Raw genomic sequence first — 16,171 nt, forward strand, 5'->3', positions numbered from 1 at the left:
CACTGTTCTTCTTACCCTCCTCTTTTTTTTTTGGTTAACTGGGGGGTCAAAGACCCCAAACAACAAAACTAAACATTAACCAAACGAGGTTTACAAACACCCAAAAAATCTTCAAAGAGGCAAGTGGAACATTCCAAGGGAGGCTGGGAAAATTCCATTCTTACCCTCCTCTTTAATTGTTATTATTATGACAATTAAGACAAAGTAAGAAGAAGCAAGTAAACCCAGTGGCCAAAAAAAAGAAGAAGAAGCAAGTAACCCCCTTCTTCTCCCATCTCTCTCTCTCCCTCTAAAAATAACTCCGTTTGAACCGGTCCATCTACATCATCCATCTCTCTTTTCATTCAATCCCAGCTCTTTATTACCCTCATTTTCTCCTCTTTCCCACTCTCTTTCTCTCTCTAGGGTTTTGATTTTGATTCCTGTACACAAACCCAGATACCCAAATCGTCTATCTATCTATCTATCTATCTATCTGTATCTATATCTCTTAGTGTTATGACTTCGACATCTGTGAAACCCAACTTGTTGCCTCCGGGCTTGGTCTCCAATTTGCAAGATGTCTTGAGCAAAAGGGCTGGTGGTGGTGGTGGTGATGGAGACCAATCCAAGGACAAAGCTGCCGATTCCACTGAGACTTCTACTTCTGAAGCTGCGGAGGACCCTGTTGATAGTTCCAAGCCCATTGTTTTGGTAACCAATGGTGATGGAATTGAGTCCCCTGGCCTCACTTACCTTGTTGAAGCTCTGGTCCGCCAAGGCCTTTACAATGTCCATGTCTGCGCTCCTCAATCGTGAGTTCTCTTTAAATTTTGATTCTTTTCTTTGTTTTTTTGTGTTTTGTGCTATTTTTCTAATATGGGCATGTAGAAGTTTGCTAATTTGGGTAGGTAGTTTGCTCTTTGATTACGAATTGTTTTTGCATTTTGTTGCCTGTTCTCTTAGTTTTCTCATCTGGGTATGTGGGCTTCTTTCATTTATAGTATTGGGAATCTATTGTGTGATTCCTTACTTTGCAAAATCTGGCTGCTTGCTTTAGGGACAAATCAGTTTCGGGTCATTCTGTTACTCTACGAGAAACGGTTTCTGTGAGTTCTGCTGAGATAAATGGTGCCACAGCTTATGAAGTTTCAGGTACAGGCTATATTTCTATATTCCTTTACCCATTTTCTTGTCTTTTTTTCCCCAAGTTGTTGCAATCGGATTGCTATGATTTAGGATTTGGAAGAGATGCATTATCTTTTTTGGTGAAATTGAGGTGATCATTTTTTGGGCTAGAGCTTGTAAGATTTGGTACTTTTGTGATGAGGCTTCTGTGATTATGTAGTTTCATTGTGCAAAAAATGATGGTGTCCATCACAATATTTAGCCATTCTAGTCATTGCTTTTATGCTACACATATATGCCTGCAGGGTTTTGTATTTTTCTTTTTGCTGCTTTTGCATTTCGGTCGTGGCCATTGATAGTAATAGGTTTTGTGATGGTTCTCTTACTCAGGGACTCCCGTGGATTGTGTTTCATTAGCATTATCTGGAGCACTGTTTTCTTGGTCAAAGCCTTTGCTGGTTAGCATAATATGATGTCACTTTTGAGATCATATGTACGTTTTGTTATTCAGCATTTCACTGAGTTTTCAAGTACAATATAATTTCAGGTAATTAGTGGAATCAACCGGGGATCAAGCTATGGCAAACATATGTAAGTTGTATATGCCTCTGATATCCTTAGTGTCATTAGTTTTGGCAATATATGGAATTATTTAAGATACGTTACTGTAGTGATATCTAATAAAGTTGTGTATGTTTTTCTTTTCCGACTCTGATTTATTATTGTCCCCCGTCTAGGAACGTATAGCCTGTATTTTGAGGCTAATGTTTGTTTCAAATGTTAATTTTTACCAGGTTGTACTCAGGTGTGGTTGCTGGAGCTAGGGAGGCATTATTAAGCGGAGTACCATCTTTGTCACTATCACTGAACTGGTGTGTTTACAATACCTGCATTTGGATGCTCAGTTTCTTTTTTGCATACTGTGTTGATCAGTTAATCTTTGGTGTTAATAATCTATTGTAGGAGGAAGGATGAAAGTCAAGAAAATGATTTCAAAGACGCAGTTGCTGTCTGTTTACCTTTAATAAATGCAGCTATCAGGGATATTGAAAAGGGAGTTTTCCCCAAAAGTTGCTTTCTGAATATAGAGATTCCATCATCTCCTTTGTCAAACAAGGTTAGTCTTTTTGAACCATTATTAGATCATTGTTCTTAAATTATGCATCAGTGATATGCATATGACCTGTGGTCTCAAGTAAAGGTTCAGACATTTTCTCACTGAATCCAAGTACCTTAGGGATTTTCTTAAGTACGATATTTTCAACTTATATGGTGTGCTCTTATATGATTTGGTTTATTTCTTGGGTGGCAGTATTTTATGCGGAGATACAGAAGTAGATTGTAATTGGCCAAATCTTCATTGAAACTAATATAAAGCTGTGATTGTGAGGAAACTTAACTGTTTTGTTTGGCCTCTTTCTAGTTATTTGCTGTAACTGTCCATGTGTTGGTTGTCTTCTAGGTCCGCCCTACTTTTACCTTTGATTTTTGTTAAAGTAATATGAGGATTCTGGATGAAGCAATCTTTTGGCTACATTAATAAAATTCACTCCAAACTTGAGAATCCACCTAAAGCTCTTTAAGCAGTGCTTTCTGCGTTTTTTCTCAAACTTTATGTTCACTAAGCTATATTCTTATTTTCGTTATAGCAAAAACAGAAAACAAAAAAACACAACAGGAAAGGGTGTGTGAGAAATGCATATTTTTGAATACTTTGTGTTGTATTCTTTGCAGATCTTAATTACTTATATTTTGTTTGTGTTTCAACTTTTAACTCCTAAAACATGATAAAACTAATCAGCAAACTTGAAAAGTGGATTACGTGAACATTGCATAAAATGAGAGGCAATTAGCACCCTCTCTTTTGTTGCTCGAAGTACTTTTGTTATAAATTTTTAACCAGTTATTGTGACCTTTAATATGAATTCATGATTTCAATATCTTTTGGGACACATCCTTTATATTTTCCGTCCTACTCATGTACAGTATATTCTTTTTCGTGACAGGGTTTTAAATTAACCAAGCAAAGCATGTGGAGATCTACTCCTAGCTGGCAAGCTGTTTCAGCTAATCGGTATCCTCCTGGACATTTTATGAACAGTCAACAAAGCCTTGGAATTCAGCTTGCACAGCTTGGTCGAGATGCCTCTGCTGCCGTAAGTAGCCAGCTCATTAAAATATTGGCATTTTTTTTTAATGTTAATTTTCCCAATATATGTTTTCTAAACAGAGGAATTGCTGTGCCTCCTTTGGTTTTCATTCTTGGATTTTTATGTTGTTTTGTTTTCCTCAGGGTGCAGCTCGCCGTGTGACGACACAGAGGAAAAATGTGGAGATAGAATCAACTGGAGCTGCAGGAAAATCTGATTTTGAACGGGTGAAAAAGTACTTCCGACTAGAGGTAAACAAATTTTCTAGCATCTGAGGTTACATTTGCAAGCAACCGTATTGAAGGGTTTTGTTTGGTCACTTGGTGTGAGGATATATGTTTATGTATTGACTGAGGATACTCTTTTCCATTCCCAAGAATTGAATTTTAGTACTTCCATGTAGTACATAACTAATCCTGAGGATATATGTATTCATGTATGCAGTTTGTGGATAAGGAGCAGGAAGATACAGATGAGGATCTGGATTTCAGAGCACTCGAAAGTGGATTTGTAAGTTGAAAGCCATTTCCCCTCTTTCTGTCTAAATTTTGGAGTAAATAATTGGTCAAGTCCACTTTCGGACAAAGTTCATTTTGATGATTTCCACTTCTCTGATCCCGTGAGATATAAGATGATCCTGTAGTAAAATGTGATTGCATCTATTATTGGCGATTGTTCAAGCAATTATAGAAATTGTTGTAGGAGGTGCTCTGTGCCTTTAAATGGTTTCATTATGGTTTGCATAGCATTTGTCTGTAGGGCTCCACTTCATGTTATAGGTCCCAATTACCTCAAACTCTTTTAAACAATAGATATAATGGATGAGTGTCTTGGTTTGTCTTAGAAACATTTTAGATTAATTCTCCTGGTGGCTGATTCTTTCTTCTGCTTCGGAGCAACAGGTTTCGGTAACTCCTCTCTGCCTCTCACCCCATCTTGAGTCAGATGCTCAAACTGCTGCCTCCAATTGGATCTCTTCCGCACTTCAAGAGCAATAAGGCCTAGGCCTTCTCAGTCCAACGTGATTTTGTGTACATCTGGAGTTACGATATTTTTTTTTTTTCCTTTTTGGGTCTGCAGTTATGATATTTATTCACCAATTTAACAGTTGATCATGATTTCTAGTGTCCTTTTATCTATAATTTATTTTCTGTAGCCAGCCTCCATATTAATTGTTGATTTGTTTCAGTCCATATCGTCCTGGAGCAAATGCTTCCTGTAATCCTATGGCATGTTTTAGAAATGCCAGTTTGTCATTTATTTCTTTTTGTTTCAGTACAACACTGAAGGTTGTAATGTAATTGGATGTGTTTGTATTTTGCTTTTTATTTTGTTATAGGCTCACTACTTGGGTTTGTGTGTGCAACTTGGGAAACTATGGTACTTGTTATGCGGCCTTAACTATGTGTGCAATCATTACATATGACTTGGCTATCGGCCTGGCCTTTCATTTTTAAGTGGTTTCTTTGTTCTCTTATTTGGATGGAATGTTGCTGCCATTTTTAAACGATTAAAGATCACTCAAGTAATGTCCAAGCCCAATGATCCATTATGATTGTTGAGCCCTTGGTAGAATTGTTGAAAACTAAGCCTCTAATATGGGGAGTATGAACAATAATTAGTAATAATACAAGATGAGAAAAATTATGTATGAAATTGTAAAATCCGATAAATTTATTTAAAAATTAAGAAAACAGTTCGGTAAAAAAAATTATGAAGACAGTATTTATGGGTATAATGTGTTTAAAAATAAAGGAATAAATATTGTTTCTTTTAAATCAATTTCATATTAAAATTACTAAAACACAATTTTTTTTTTGTTTTATCAAGAAAAACAATAATTTTTGTTAAGATAATTAAACCAAAAAAAAAAAAAAAAAACAAGAACCGATAAAGAAGAATCACTTTGCCTATTCACAAGAAAATAACTTAAAAAGGGAATGTAGACTAGGCTTTTCGACAAAAACCACTTGTTTAGGGGTTTATAGACAATTGTTTTCTTAAGGGGGAAAAAAAAAAAACCACCTCAGGCAATAGAATATAGTAGACCTGTTAAAAATGTGAACCAGTTTTACACACCCTGTTCTGGACTACAACCCATCCATATATAAATTTGCAACTCCAAATGTGGGAAATACTAATCCTTGAGAAAATGTTCTTTCTTTCTTTTTTACTAATTAGTAATTACTGTTGCAGTCATTAATATAGTTTGCATAACTTCACTGCAATGAGCAAGTCCACATTGAGCATCACACATCGAGTCCTCAACTTTTTACAAATAAATCAAAATTCGTATATGACATCAATTTTGGTTTTATTAGAAGCTTTAACAATGAAACTAAAACACAACACAACACAACACACAAATTTAATTTGTAATATAAAACGAAAACACAACACAGCACACAAATACATGAATTATGATAATAATGATCAATAGAATACACCAACACAAAATACATGAGTGATAAATGATGATCCCTTCTTTTCTTTTCTTTTTTGGTCAAATGATGATGATCTCTACTTAGCCAACAAATTGTGTAAAGAAAAGCATACCAAGCAAAACAAAGTGGAAGAACAGGAAGAAAGAAATCCCACATTGAGCATACCATTTATAATGCATTTGTCATAAAATCAAATCAAAGTCTCAGACATTAAAACATTTCCAAAATGCAACTTACACACAGCATAAGGAAATCGATCAATTACACATGATATTCAAAAGTGTTCCTTTCTAATGCTGGAGTAAAACTAAACTTTCGGTGTAAGTATCCGCAAAATACTCATAGTAGGGATTCAACCTAATTCCAGTTTCAGTAACCTGCTTGGATTCAAGATCATATAAAGCCAGATTTACAGATCCGTCAAAACGTTTTTCAGGATACCTGATGAGGAGTTCATTATTCATTCGAAAGTTCAACGGGGTAAGAATCTTTCCAGGAAGAACAACAGTGTACAACTTTTTAAACGACTTTTGTTGGAGAACCCATATGTCAACAGGAAACTCTTGCTCAAATAGACTGCGTTGAAACAAGAAAATTGATTCCTTGTACTCTGTAATAGATGGATATCCCTTCAAAGAATCTGGTAGCAGCAATTCTTCAAATACCTCACTGGCGGTATCAAAAGACACAAGATAGAGAGAATGATTATCATTTCTCATAAGCCAATATGCTACTCCACCACAAATTGCATATCCAGAATACCAACACATGGTCTTTATCAAAGGAGGAATTACATCAATCCTCTTCCAAGACTCTCTGCTTAAACTATAAACCTCCACTTCAATGTAACACTTCTTACCATCATAAGACACCATCCTTACTACCTTGTAGTCATTGAGCCCCGGGTGGAACCCGAATGCAAGAACATTGGCATAAGGGGAAAAGCGCCGTAGCGAAATGGTGGTCAATGGAAGGATCACATGTTTCCTAATTGATGGGTTATATATGCATATACGACTCTTCAAACGTACTCGTTGTTCTGACAGGCAAACTAAACCATTACAACAACCATAGATCCCAAAAATTTTATTCATCCCTAAGGGACGTCTAATCTCCGAGCACTCCTTAAATGTTTCATTAAAGAAAAGGGAGTGGCAATTGTTGCGTTTACCTCTAGTACGGCAGTGGGAAGCAATTAGAAAATTATGGGCATGCTTTGTGACATTCCTATTAAGATGTCTGCCAATAAAACTAGAGCTTCCAATCAAACCATTCCATGACTTGCATACACATCTAAACCGAAGGAGGGATTTTACAGGTAGCCTTACTAGGATGTCGACCAAGATTTCTTCAGGGATGTGATTGGAACCCTTCCAGTGTGTGTTTCTCATCCTGAAAAAGATCAAAACGATAATAAGTCAAAAATGGTAGTTCGACTTTTACAAAAGAAACCCAATGACTCACTTCTGGCGTAGCTAATGAAAAACTGAGAAAAGAATAAATTTTTTAGAGAAATGGCATCTTTGTGTCATAAGACTCTAGTTCATAACAAGAAAGATGCATAAATTCTTAGTTCTCTGAAACACATGAAGCAGTAAAAAGTATCCAAACTGAGAGTTACTTCTTAGCAGAGAGGTACAAATTCTTGTTCTGTGAAGCAGGCACTGAGTAAAAGACAAAACCATAGCTATAGAGGGAAGAAAATAGAAAACCCCAATACCTGAGAAGCTCCAATTCGGTGGTGGTGTGGGAGAGAGGGGAGAGGATCTTTGACTTTTGCTGGTGATGGAAGAATATGAGTACTTTTATTTCAACTCATAAAACTAGGCTAAAATCTTATAAGCAAAAAAAAAAAACTATTCTAAAAAAAATATCATTGTTAATTCACACATGATATGGTCAAGTCAACTGGTGTCATCTTTCTTACATTACTCGTTTAGTTAGTTCTCCATTTTGTTTATTGACGATATTGGTTCTTTGTTGAATGTCATGGTTTAACAACAAATAATTTCGTGCCGCTACTATATAGTATTCCCCTCTACTTTGTGACCAATAAAGCACTAGTACCTTTTCAAGTAAATGAGAATGGTAGTTGGTGTGCAGTCCAATTAGAAGAGTCATAGAATTTGTCTTTTTGCTGCTTTCAAGTTCGATTCTCCATTTTTCTAAATTAAAAAAAAAATAAATATAAATCCCCTTCCAATATTAATACACTAATGAAAGACACACACAAGCTAACTGTCTAACAAAAAGCAATCAAATTCCTTCCATTTCATACATGTTGCTGAGTGAGAGTGACATCAAAGCTTCCAAAAGACCAAAAAAAAAAAAAGGAAATACTTAAGAGCAGAACAAAAAAAGATAACCACCTGTATAGACAAAAAAAAAAAACCGTTGAAACTTTATTATCAATGTAGTGTTTAAAAGGACATTTTTCAACATTTTCTAACAAAAATATATTATGTGTAGTTTTTCTTATAGTTAAGAAGAGCACGAAAAGCTTGTTCGGAAAACATATTACATGAAGTTCTTGAGTTAATTTAACAATAATGCTAGTTGTCCCATATTTTTTTTCTCACATTTGTATCTCACCTGATGTGTCATTACTTTACTGGAAGGATATTTTCTTTTTCTTTTTTAAATTTTATTTTTTAATTTTTAGTATCAAATGTATGAATGCCATGTAAGATGATATGAAATTGTGGTATAAAAATGTGGTAAGTGTAGCATTACTGTTAATTTAAATAGTGAGGTAGAGTGAGATAATGAATTAAAATTAGAGATAATTAGACTTAGATCTTAAACAAAAAAAAAACAGTTTTTATATAGAAATTGAGGGTGTTTTAGAATTTATAAAAAAAATCATTTTAATTCATAATAATTTATAATAAAATCATTTTAATTTATAATAAAGTCCTTCTCCGGTTTGATAACTATGATGTGAACCAAATTATTCATTTTGCTCTTCATAATATTCTTTTTTTTAAGTAATAATTTGTTTAAATTAGATTGAAACCTAATTAGTAAATTTGGGTATCATTTTAAAATAGGTTAATGTTTCTCATACACTTTTCAATTATAGGGGTATAATACATTTTTTTTTCCCCTGAAACAAACATATTTTACATGAATGAGGATCCTTACTGAGCCAACAGATTGTGTAAAAGAAGAGCATACCAAGCAAAAAGAAAGTGGAAGGACAGGAGAAAATAGGGGGGGCTGTTCAGACCACCATAATCCACTAAGTTGACCACCCCACTTAAATTTTTGCCCATTTTTGCCCATTTTGCCCCTGCATCAAAAAAAAAAAACCATCTCCAATTTTGGCCGGCCACCCCTCCCCGCCGCCGCGGAGCTTCACGACGTCGATTAGCCGCGCACAGTGGTCGGATGAACAAGGGAAGACCAGGGTTGGACTCGCCGTGACCTGGGGAACAAAACCCAAGTGGTCCAGCGTCTCAACTCTGCCGGAAAAGGAAGATCGCCGGCGAAAGGGCCGTCGGGTCTTTGCCTGGGTGGGTGGGTCTTCGCCTGGGAGGGGTGGGGTCGACCGGCGAAGGGGAGGGGTGGGGTCGCGCCGACGGTGGGGAGAGGGTGGGGTTGCGCCGGCGGCGGGGAGGGGTGGCCGGCCAAAATTGGAGATGGTTTTTTTTTTTTTTAATGCAGGGGCAAAATAGGGCAAAAATTTAAAGGGGTGGTCAACTTAGTGGATTAGGGTAGTCTGAATACCCCCCCCCCCTCTCCCGCGGAGAAAATATCCCATATTGAGAACGCTTTTGTCATAAAATTAACTCAGAGTCTCAAAAATTAAAACATTTCCAAAATGCAACTGCTCATATTGCTCCCAAAAAATATAAGGTAAAAGTCCATTTTCCAACAATTTTTTAAATAAAATACATGAACGATGATCCCTACTTAACCCAGAAATTATGCAAAGAAAGCATACCAAGCTTTGGGTTTCTCCCAGCTGAACCACGTACGTCTAATCCTCTTCTTCTCCTTTTCTTGTTTTCTTGCTGTTTTATTTTTTCTATAGGTAGTCTTACACTCTTACTAGGAGGTTGATCAAGATTTCTTCAGGGATGTGATTGGAATTAAACCTTCGGTCTTGTATTTCTTATCCTGAAATAGATTAAATGAAAATAAGTTAGAATATGTAAACATCATAAACCAAGCCCCACTAAAGGGGAAAAAACCAAATGCCTCAAACCCTTCACATAGAAATGGTAGTTTCACCTAAGTAGAACCCAATCCAATTGCAGATGTATATATTCAACTACATATTCGACCAATTAAATACTTAACTTTAAATGTAATAGCTGAGTCAAATTTAGTGAAACCAATACTTTGTAAAAACTAATACCTCAGCCATTTTTCTTAGAAAGAAAAAGAGTATGTAATCTCATCCATGACCCCCTAGCTTGCAAAATTCAAATATATATCAAAAATACTATTTTGGCTTGGATTCTTAAACCATTTTGACTCACTGGTCAATAAACTATTTGGCAGCAACGCAACATCAATTCCCAAATAACTCACTTAAAACATTAAAAGACAATAAATTTCCAAAGGGTTGCAACATTTCCCACAATAAAATTAGCAAATCTAGTGATATATACCACAAGGTGCTCTTGAGAGAACGGAGGATGAACTAAGAACTACTTCAAAGCTCAATCATTATCTAATTGTCCATGTTGAGATTGCATACCTCAACTCTATTTAAGACATTTTTTCCTTAGTTGTCTTTTTATTTTTAGTAATGCGTGTCTTTACTCTTTACTCTTTACAATTTTATTTTTATGTTTTTTTATCACAAAAATTGTGCTTCCATCATAAACCAAGCACAAAAAATTAAAGCACAAAATCACTAAATAAAAAATCACTAAAATTGGTCAAGATCAACAATTTCAAGTTTGACCATTTAACTAGTCAAAGCCAACTGGTGCAAGTCGTGGGTGCCACACAAAATACACGTGGCGCATGATTCATCAAGACAAAACGGGTCACACCCAAGAATGACACATGGCATTGTGTGATAGGCACATCAATCAAATCGATCAAGTTAAAAGCCAAATTAAAGAAGATAATCAAACCAAATCCGACCCTATATATTTAGACCAAAACTCATCTATTAATCCTAATAATCAACAATCAACTAATAAAAGAAAGAAAAACTTACACAATTTTCTTTACACCGATATCCATTAAAATTACAGTAGTGCTAGGTATACCACATTTTTATATCATAATTTTATACCACCTTATGTGGCAACTTACATGGCATTCATACATTGGATACTAAAAAATAAAAAGAAAAACCCAAAAAGAAAAAGAAAAACTCTGTCCAATAAAGTAATGACACGTGAGATGGTATAAGAATGTGGTATAAGAAATGTGGTAAGTATAACATTATTCTTAAAATTAATATATCCATCAATACATCTGTAAATTTGAACACCGATATTTATTAAATTTCTGGCTTTTCATCATTTGTTATATTAGCATTAACCTTTATTTTAAACTTAACTATATAATTTTATGATACATGACCGGGGTCCCTAACTAGCATTATTCTATAAATAGAATGTGTGTTATGTTATGTATAGACCTGGCAATATCCTATTCGACCCGTTAATATGACACGAAAAAATCAATGTTCGGGTTGAGACTTATCGTATTGTGTTTAAATCGTGTGGACTCGTTAGTGACTTGTTAATTTTCGTGTTGTGTTCGTGTCAACCTGCCATTTTTTCGTATCGTGTTCGTGTTGAAATTTTTTTCATCCGTTAACTTAACATGTCATATTGTGTTCACCTGTTAACTTAACACTAACATGCAGTGCAAAAAATTAACACAAATCATACATATACATATATATATATATATCAATTAAATCAAGCATAATAATTTCTAACATATCAACATATTTAACATATTTTAACATATAATATATCAACATACAAACACAAAAAATGGTCCGGTTATGTATCTAATTTGACTAGCTATAAGTCTAATAGTATTCAGTAATGGTTAGTTTATCATTTTAGTAAGCAATAAAGAATTTTGAGCAAATTACATTTTAGTACCTCAATTTTACATGTTGTTTCAAGTTAATACTCCAACTTTGAAAACTTACAAAAAAGTATCTCAACTTTCATTTTGTGTCAAAATAATACCTCCGTTAGTTTTTCTGTTAATGAAACCGTTATTTGCCAACGTGACAGAGATATTTTTGTCTTTTTCCTACATGTAAAAAAATAATATTTAAAAAACTTTGAAAGTTGGGATACTAATTTGAAATAACATATAAAGTTGAGATGCTAAAATGTAGTTTGCTCAAACAAATTTCGGTGTGGGATGGGCATTGGAATTGCAAACTCCGGCTGTGATGCCTTGCCCAGTTCCATCCCTGTGTACATTGATGATCATACTATATAGAAAGTAATTTTAAAATATGAGTGATTTTATTTTTAAGAGTTATTTACACTTACACCTTTTGAAGTTTATTATCTTTTCACATACACCCTCTGGGGTTTCAAAAATTACCCATACACCCTTACGGTTTCAAAACTGTTGCATATAATCTCTTGCAAGAGAAAATAATAAATAAACAAAAAAGAAGATATTTGTATTGAGGTTGAACCTTATACCTTGAGTAATCTTATTAGGTCATTCCACTCCTTAGTATGCGGGGTATATGTGTAATTTTTGAAATCCTAAGAGGTGTATATGAAAAAATAATAAATCTCAAGGGGTGTAAGTGTAAATAACTTTTATTTTTTACTCATAAATTGCTTGGTTAGTACAATTTTATTTCATGAGTTTTAAATTGCTTGTTTAGTATCTGCTGGCACCATCAATTCTTCAAATTCTTCAAATTCTTCACTGCCCTTATCAAAATCCTACTCCATTGCAAAAGACAGTAGGACAGGTAAAGATAAAAAAGGAAATCTCATATTGAACATACCATTTAGAATGCATTTGTAATAAAATCAACTGAGACATTAAAACATTTCTTTATTGCAACTGCTCTTGAATACTCACAAAAAAAAAAAAAAACCAAGGGGCAAGTGCATCTCCAGAGTACTAACTTTACACAGCATAACCAAATCAATGAAACAACATATTTTAAATCGTTCCTTTATAATCCTTGAGTAAAACTGTAAAAATAAACATTCAAAACAGATCCTTCAGAATCAGAATCATAAGATGCAATGGAGTTCATTATTCATTCTAAGGTCCAATGGAGTAAAACTCATTCCACAAAGAGCAACAGTGTGCAACTTTCAAAAAGACTTCTTGGAGAACCCAGATGACAATATGCACCTCATACTCACCTATATAGCTTTGCAACAAGCAAATTGTTTCCTTGTACTTGTTAATAGATGGATCCCCCTTGTTGCAATAGCATCTGCTAGCAGCAATCTCTCAAATTCCTCACTGCCAGTATCAAAAGACACATAATACTCCTAGAAAAACAAGTACAAGTCAATTTTCAGAGTAATTACTTTACACAGCCTAACAAAATCAGTGATGCAAAACATTCTATGGCGTTCGTTTCCCAGCCTTGAGTAAAACTAAACTTTCAATGTAAGAATCCGCATAATAGTCACAATGGCGACAATAGCTAATTCGGGCCAAACTGATTCCAGTGTTGTTAGCCTCCTCGATTTCAAGATTGCATAAACTCAAATGAGATCCAGGCAGATCAGATCCTTCAGTATGTTCTTCATGATACTCTATGATGAGTTCATTATTTATACTAAAGCCCAATGGGGAAACATTCATTCCAGGAAGAACAACAGTGCCCAAATTTGTTAAAGACTTTTCTTGGAGAACCCATATCTCAATGGACTCCTCTTGCTCACTTATACCGCATTGAATCAAGCAAACTGATTCCTTGTACATGTGAATAGATGGATGTCGCTTACTGGCCATAGTATCTGGTAGCAGCAATGCTTCAAATACCTCACTGTGGGTATCAAAAGACACAAGCAAGAGAGTGCGAATACGTACCATAATCCAATATGCTACTCCATTAAAAATTGCATATCCAGAACACCAATGCAAGCCCCTTATCAAAGGAGGAATTACATTAATCCTCTTCCAAGATTCGGTGCTCAAACTATATAACTCGACATCAAAACGATACTTCCTCTTATACGACACCATCCTTACTACCTTATAGTCATTAAGCCGTGGGTGGAACCCAAATGCAAGAACACTGTCATAAGAAAAGCGTTGGACCGGAATGCTGGACATTGGAAGTATCACATATTTCCTAATTGATGGGTTACATATCCATATAGGACTCCTTAACCGCACTGTTTGATCTGACAGACAAACTAAACCATTAGTAGAACCATATATCACAAAACGTCTTCTGATCCCTAAGGCATGTCCAATCTTCAAGCACTCTTTAAATGTTTCATTACAGAAAAGGGAGTGGCAGAGCTTGTTGTGACCTCTGGTGTAGTGAAGGGCAATTAGAAAAACATGGGCAGGCTTTGTGACATTCCTATTAAGATGTGTGCGAGTAAAACTTGAGCTTCCAATCAAATCACTCCATGGTTTGCATACACATATAAACCGAATTAGGGACTTCACGGGTAGCCTTACTAGGATGTCGATCAAGATTTCTTCAGGGATGTGAATGGAACCCTTCCAGTGTGTGTTTCTCATCCTGAAAAAGATTATAACGAAAAAAAGTTGGAAAATGGAAGCATCATAAACCAAGCTTTAGTGAAAGCAGAGTCAAGATTTAGTGAAAGCAGCCATCTTTTTGGATTTCACACACAAGAACTTCACCATACATTGTAAAAACCAATACATGAGCCATTTTTCTAGAAAAGAAGAAGAGTATGTACTCTTAGCCATGACCCCCTTGCAAAATCCAAAATTCAACCCTAGTTTTGGTTGGATTAATTCTTTTAACCATTTTGACTGAATCCATTAAAAGACAGAATTAATTCCTAAAAGCTAGGTAGCAACCTTTCCCACAATCCAATTAGAAACTCTACTGATGCATGCATATATGTGATACCATAAGGCGTTCTCGAGTCGACTGTTTACCTCAACTTTACAACAATCATTCATTTTCAGAAAAGGTACAATCCTCCATATCCAAAAAAAAAAAGGATAAAGAAAAAGAGGTACAATCCACAGAAGGGTGTCAAGGTTTCTAATCAACAGGTTCCATAAACATACAGAGAGAGAGAGAGACACACACACTCACACACATAGAGAGAGATCTTGAAATGCAAACAAACTAAAAGAGTGAAATACCCAGAAAACACATGTTTATGTCATACGTGTTAAAAGTATAAATTCTTGGTTCTATGAACCAGAAAACATATCAAGAAACAAAAAATGAGCGAACCAGAAAGGGCTATTCTACAGTTACTCTATTCTGTTTACATTTTGGTGTGGAGCAAATGAAAGAGGGAAGACAATTCTTGTTTCACAGGAGAAGGTACTGAGTGAAAAGCAAAACCCATTCACAAACATACAATAAAACCCTAAATCTAGAGGAAAGAAGAAGAGAAGAAACCATACCTTAGAAGTGAGAAGCTCGATTGTGACGCGGGAGAGAAATGATGGAAGAAAGAAGAACAAGGCTATTTGTTTGTTATATATACGCGGGAGAAGAGAGAGGGAAGAAAAAAAAAATTTAAAAATTTAAAAACCGTCAGATTTCAGTATTAATTCCCACCGTCGGATGAGATCCAATGGTTGAAGGTGAGTCTGCTTCTTTTTCTTTAGTTTCTCTTTTCTTTTATTTGTTTCTTTCTTCTGTTTTTCATTTTTCCTGTGTGATTTTTATTTTGGTCAATGTATGATTAGCGCCTGTAATTGCTAAGAACTCATAAAATTCGACATACTTGTATCATTGTATGGTTTTTCAAGTGCCACAAACATAAGAAGCTACTATGGGACTGTGCTTCTTTGGTGGAGCACATGGTTTGAACACTTGTGATGAATGAAATAGTGATGGCTTAAATTTTGGATTAATAAACTCAATCACTAAAGTTACACACTCTCTTTAACAATTAATTGAGTAAAACCAAACTTTCTATGTAAGTAATTCCAAGTGCTTCTCAAACAAATAAAAATTCAAGAACCACTTGTTACTCAATTAGAAGTGATTTTGGTCCTTCTAAAAGCAGTATCAAATGAGCCCAGTAGTTTTGTCAATTGTCAGTTGTTACTCTAAAAAAACACATTAATATTGCTAAAGGCACTCCCAAATAAGGGTGGGTCGGTGTTGATAACTGAACTGAAACACCAATACTGACCTCCGAATCGCTACACGCTAGAATGACCATATTCAATGCTGCCACCGCCACCAAAAATGTCGAGTTCTGACAACTTTAGAATCGGTCAGGTTTAGTCGATAGCATTCGGTATCGGAGAAAAAGAAAGAGAGAGGCAGGGGATGGTAGTGGGTTGGTGGCTGTGTGATGGTTTTGT

The 16,171-nt window shown here is 35.2% G+C and overlaps 3 protein-coding genes across 3 annotated transcripts; 1 reads left to right on the forward strand and 2 right to left on the reverse strand.

Annotated features, from left to right (window-relative positions):
* Positions 1-232: 232 nt before the first annotated feature.
* On the forward strand, positions 233-4,681 carry LOC147287440 (Survival protein SurE-like phosphatase/nucleotidase). Its single transcript, XM_086240325.1, has 10 exons — positions 233-794; positions 1,040-1,134; positions 1,498-1,565; positions 1,655-1,698; positions 1,902-1,979; positions 2,071-2,224; positions 3,114-3,263; positions 3,401-3,508; positions 3,702-3,767; positions 4,160-4,681. Exons 1-10 carry the CDS (start codon positions 499-501, stop codon positions 4,253-4,255), a joined length of 1,155 nt encoding a protein of 384 aa, XP_086096451.1. The 5' UTR covers positions 233-498; the 3' UTR covers positions 4,256-4,681.
* Positions 4,682-5,841: 1,160 nt separating this feature from the next.
* LOC147287441 (F-box only protein 8-like) lies at positions 5,842-7,487 on the reverse strand. The gene is made up of 2 exons (XM_086242054.1): positions 7,422-7,487; positions 5,842-7,093 (listed from the first exon to the last, which is right to left on the reverse strand). The coding sequence occupies exon 2, from the start codon at positions 7,090-7,092 to the stop codon at positions 5,992-5,994; it is 1,101 nt and encodes a 366-aa protein (XP_086098180.1). The 5' UTR covers position 7,093; positions 7,422-7,487; the 3' UTR covers positions 5,842-5,991.
* A 5,759-nt stretch (positions 7,488-13,246) lies between these two features.
* Positions 13,247-14,540, reverse strand: LOC147287442 (putative F-box protein At1g32420). The gene is made up of 2 exons (XM_086240912.1): positions 14,515-14,540; positions 13,247-14,384 (listed from the first exon to the last, which is right to left on the reverse strand). The coding sequence occupies exons 1-2, from the start codon at positions 14,538-14,540 to the stop codon at positions 13,247-13,249; spliced, it is 1,164 nt and encodes a 387-aa protein (XP_086097038.1).
* Between the last annotated feature and the right edge of the window lie 1,631 nt (positions 14,541-16,171).

This window comes from Dryas octopetala, chromosome 4 (genome assembly GCF_963921425.1).
Source record: "Dryas octopetala chromosome 4, drDryOcto1.1, whole genome shotgun sequence".
In the NCBI taxonomy this organism is placed as follows: Eukaryota; Viridiplantae; Streptophyta; class Magnoliopsida; order Rosales; family Rosaceae; genus Dryas; species Dryas octopetala.

Excerpts from the sequence above, each read along its gene's own strand:
- LOC147287440 (XM_086240325.1), top strand. The coding sequence starts at position 499 with ATGACTTCGACATCTGTGAAACCCAACTTGTTGCCTCCGGGCTTGGTC. Across the intron at positions 2,225-3,113 it reads CATCTCCTTTGTCAAACAAG|GGTTTTAAATTAACCAAGCA; the intron begins GTTAGTCTTTTT and ends TTTTCGTGACAG. Across the intron at positions 3,768-4,159 it reads GAGCACTCGAAAGTGGATTT|GTTTCGGTAACTCCTCTCTG; the intron begins GTAAGTTGAAAG and ends TCGGAGCAACAG.
- LOC147287441 (XM_086242054.1), bottom strand. The coding sequence starts at position 7,092 with ATGAGAAACACACACTGGAAGGGTTCCAATCACATCCCTGAAGAAATC.
- LOC147287442 (XM_086240912.1), bottom strand. The coding sequence starts at position 14,540 with ATGGCTCATGTATTGGTTTTTACAAT. Across the intron at positions 14,385-14,514 it reads CATGTATTGGTTTTTACAAT|GATGAGAAACACACACTGGA; the intron begins GTATGGTGAAGT and ends AATCTTTTTCAG.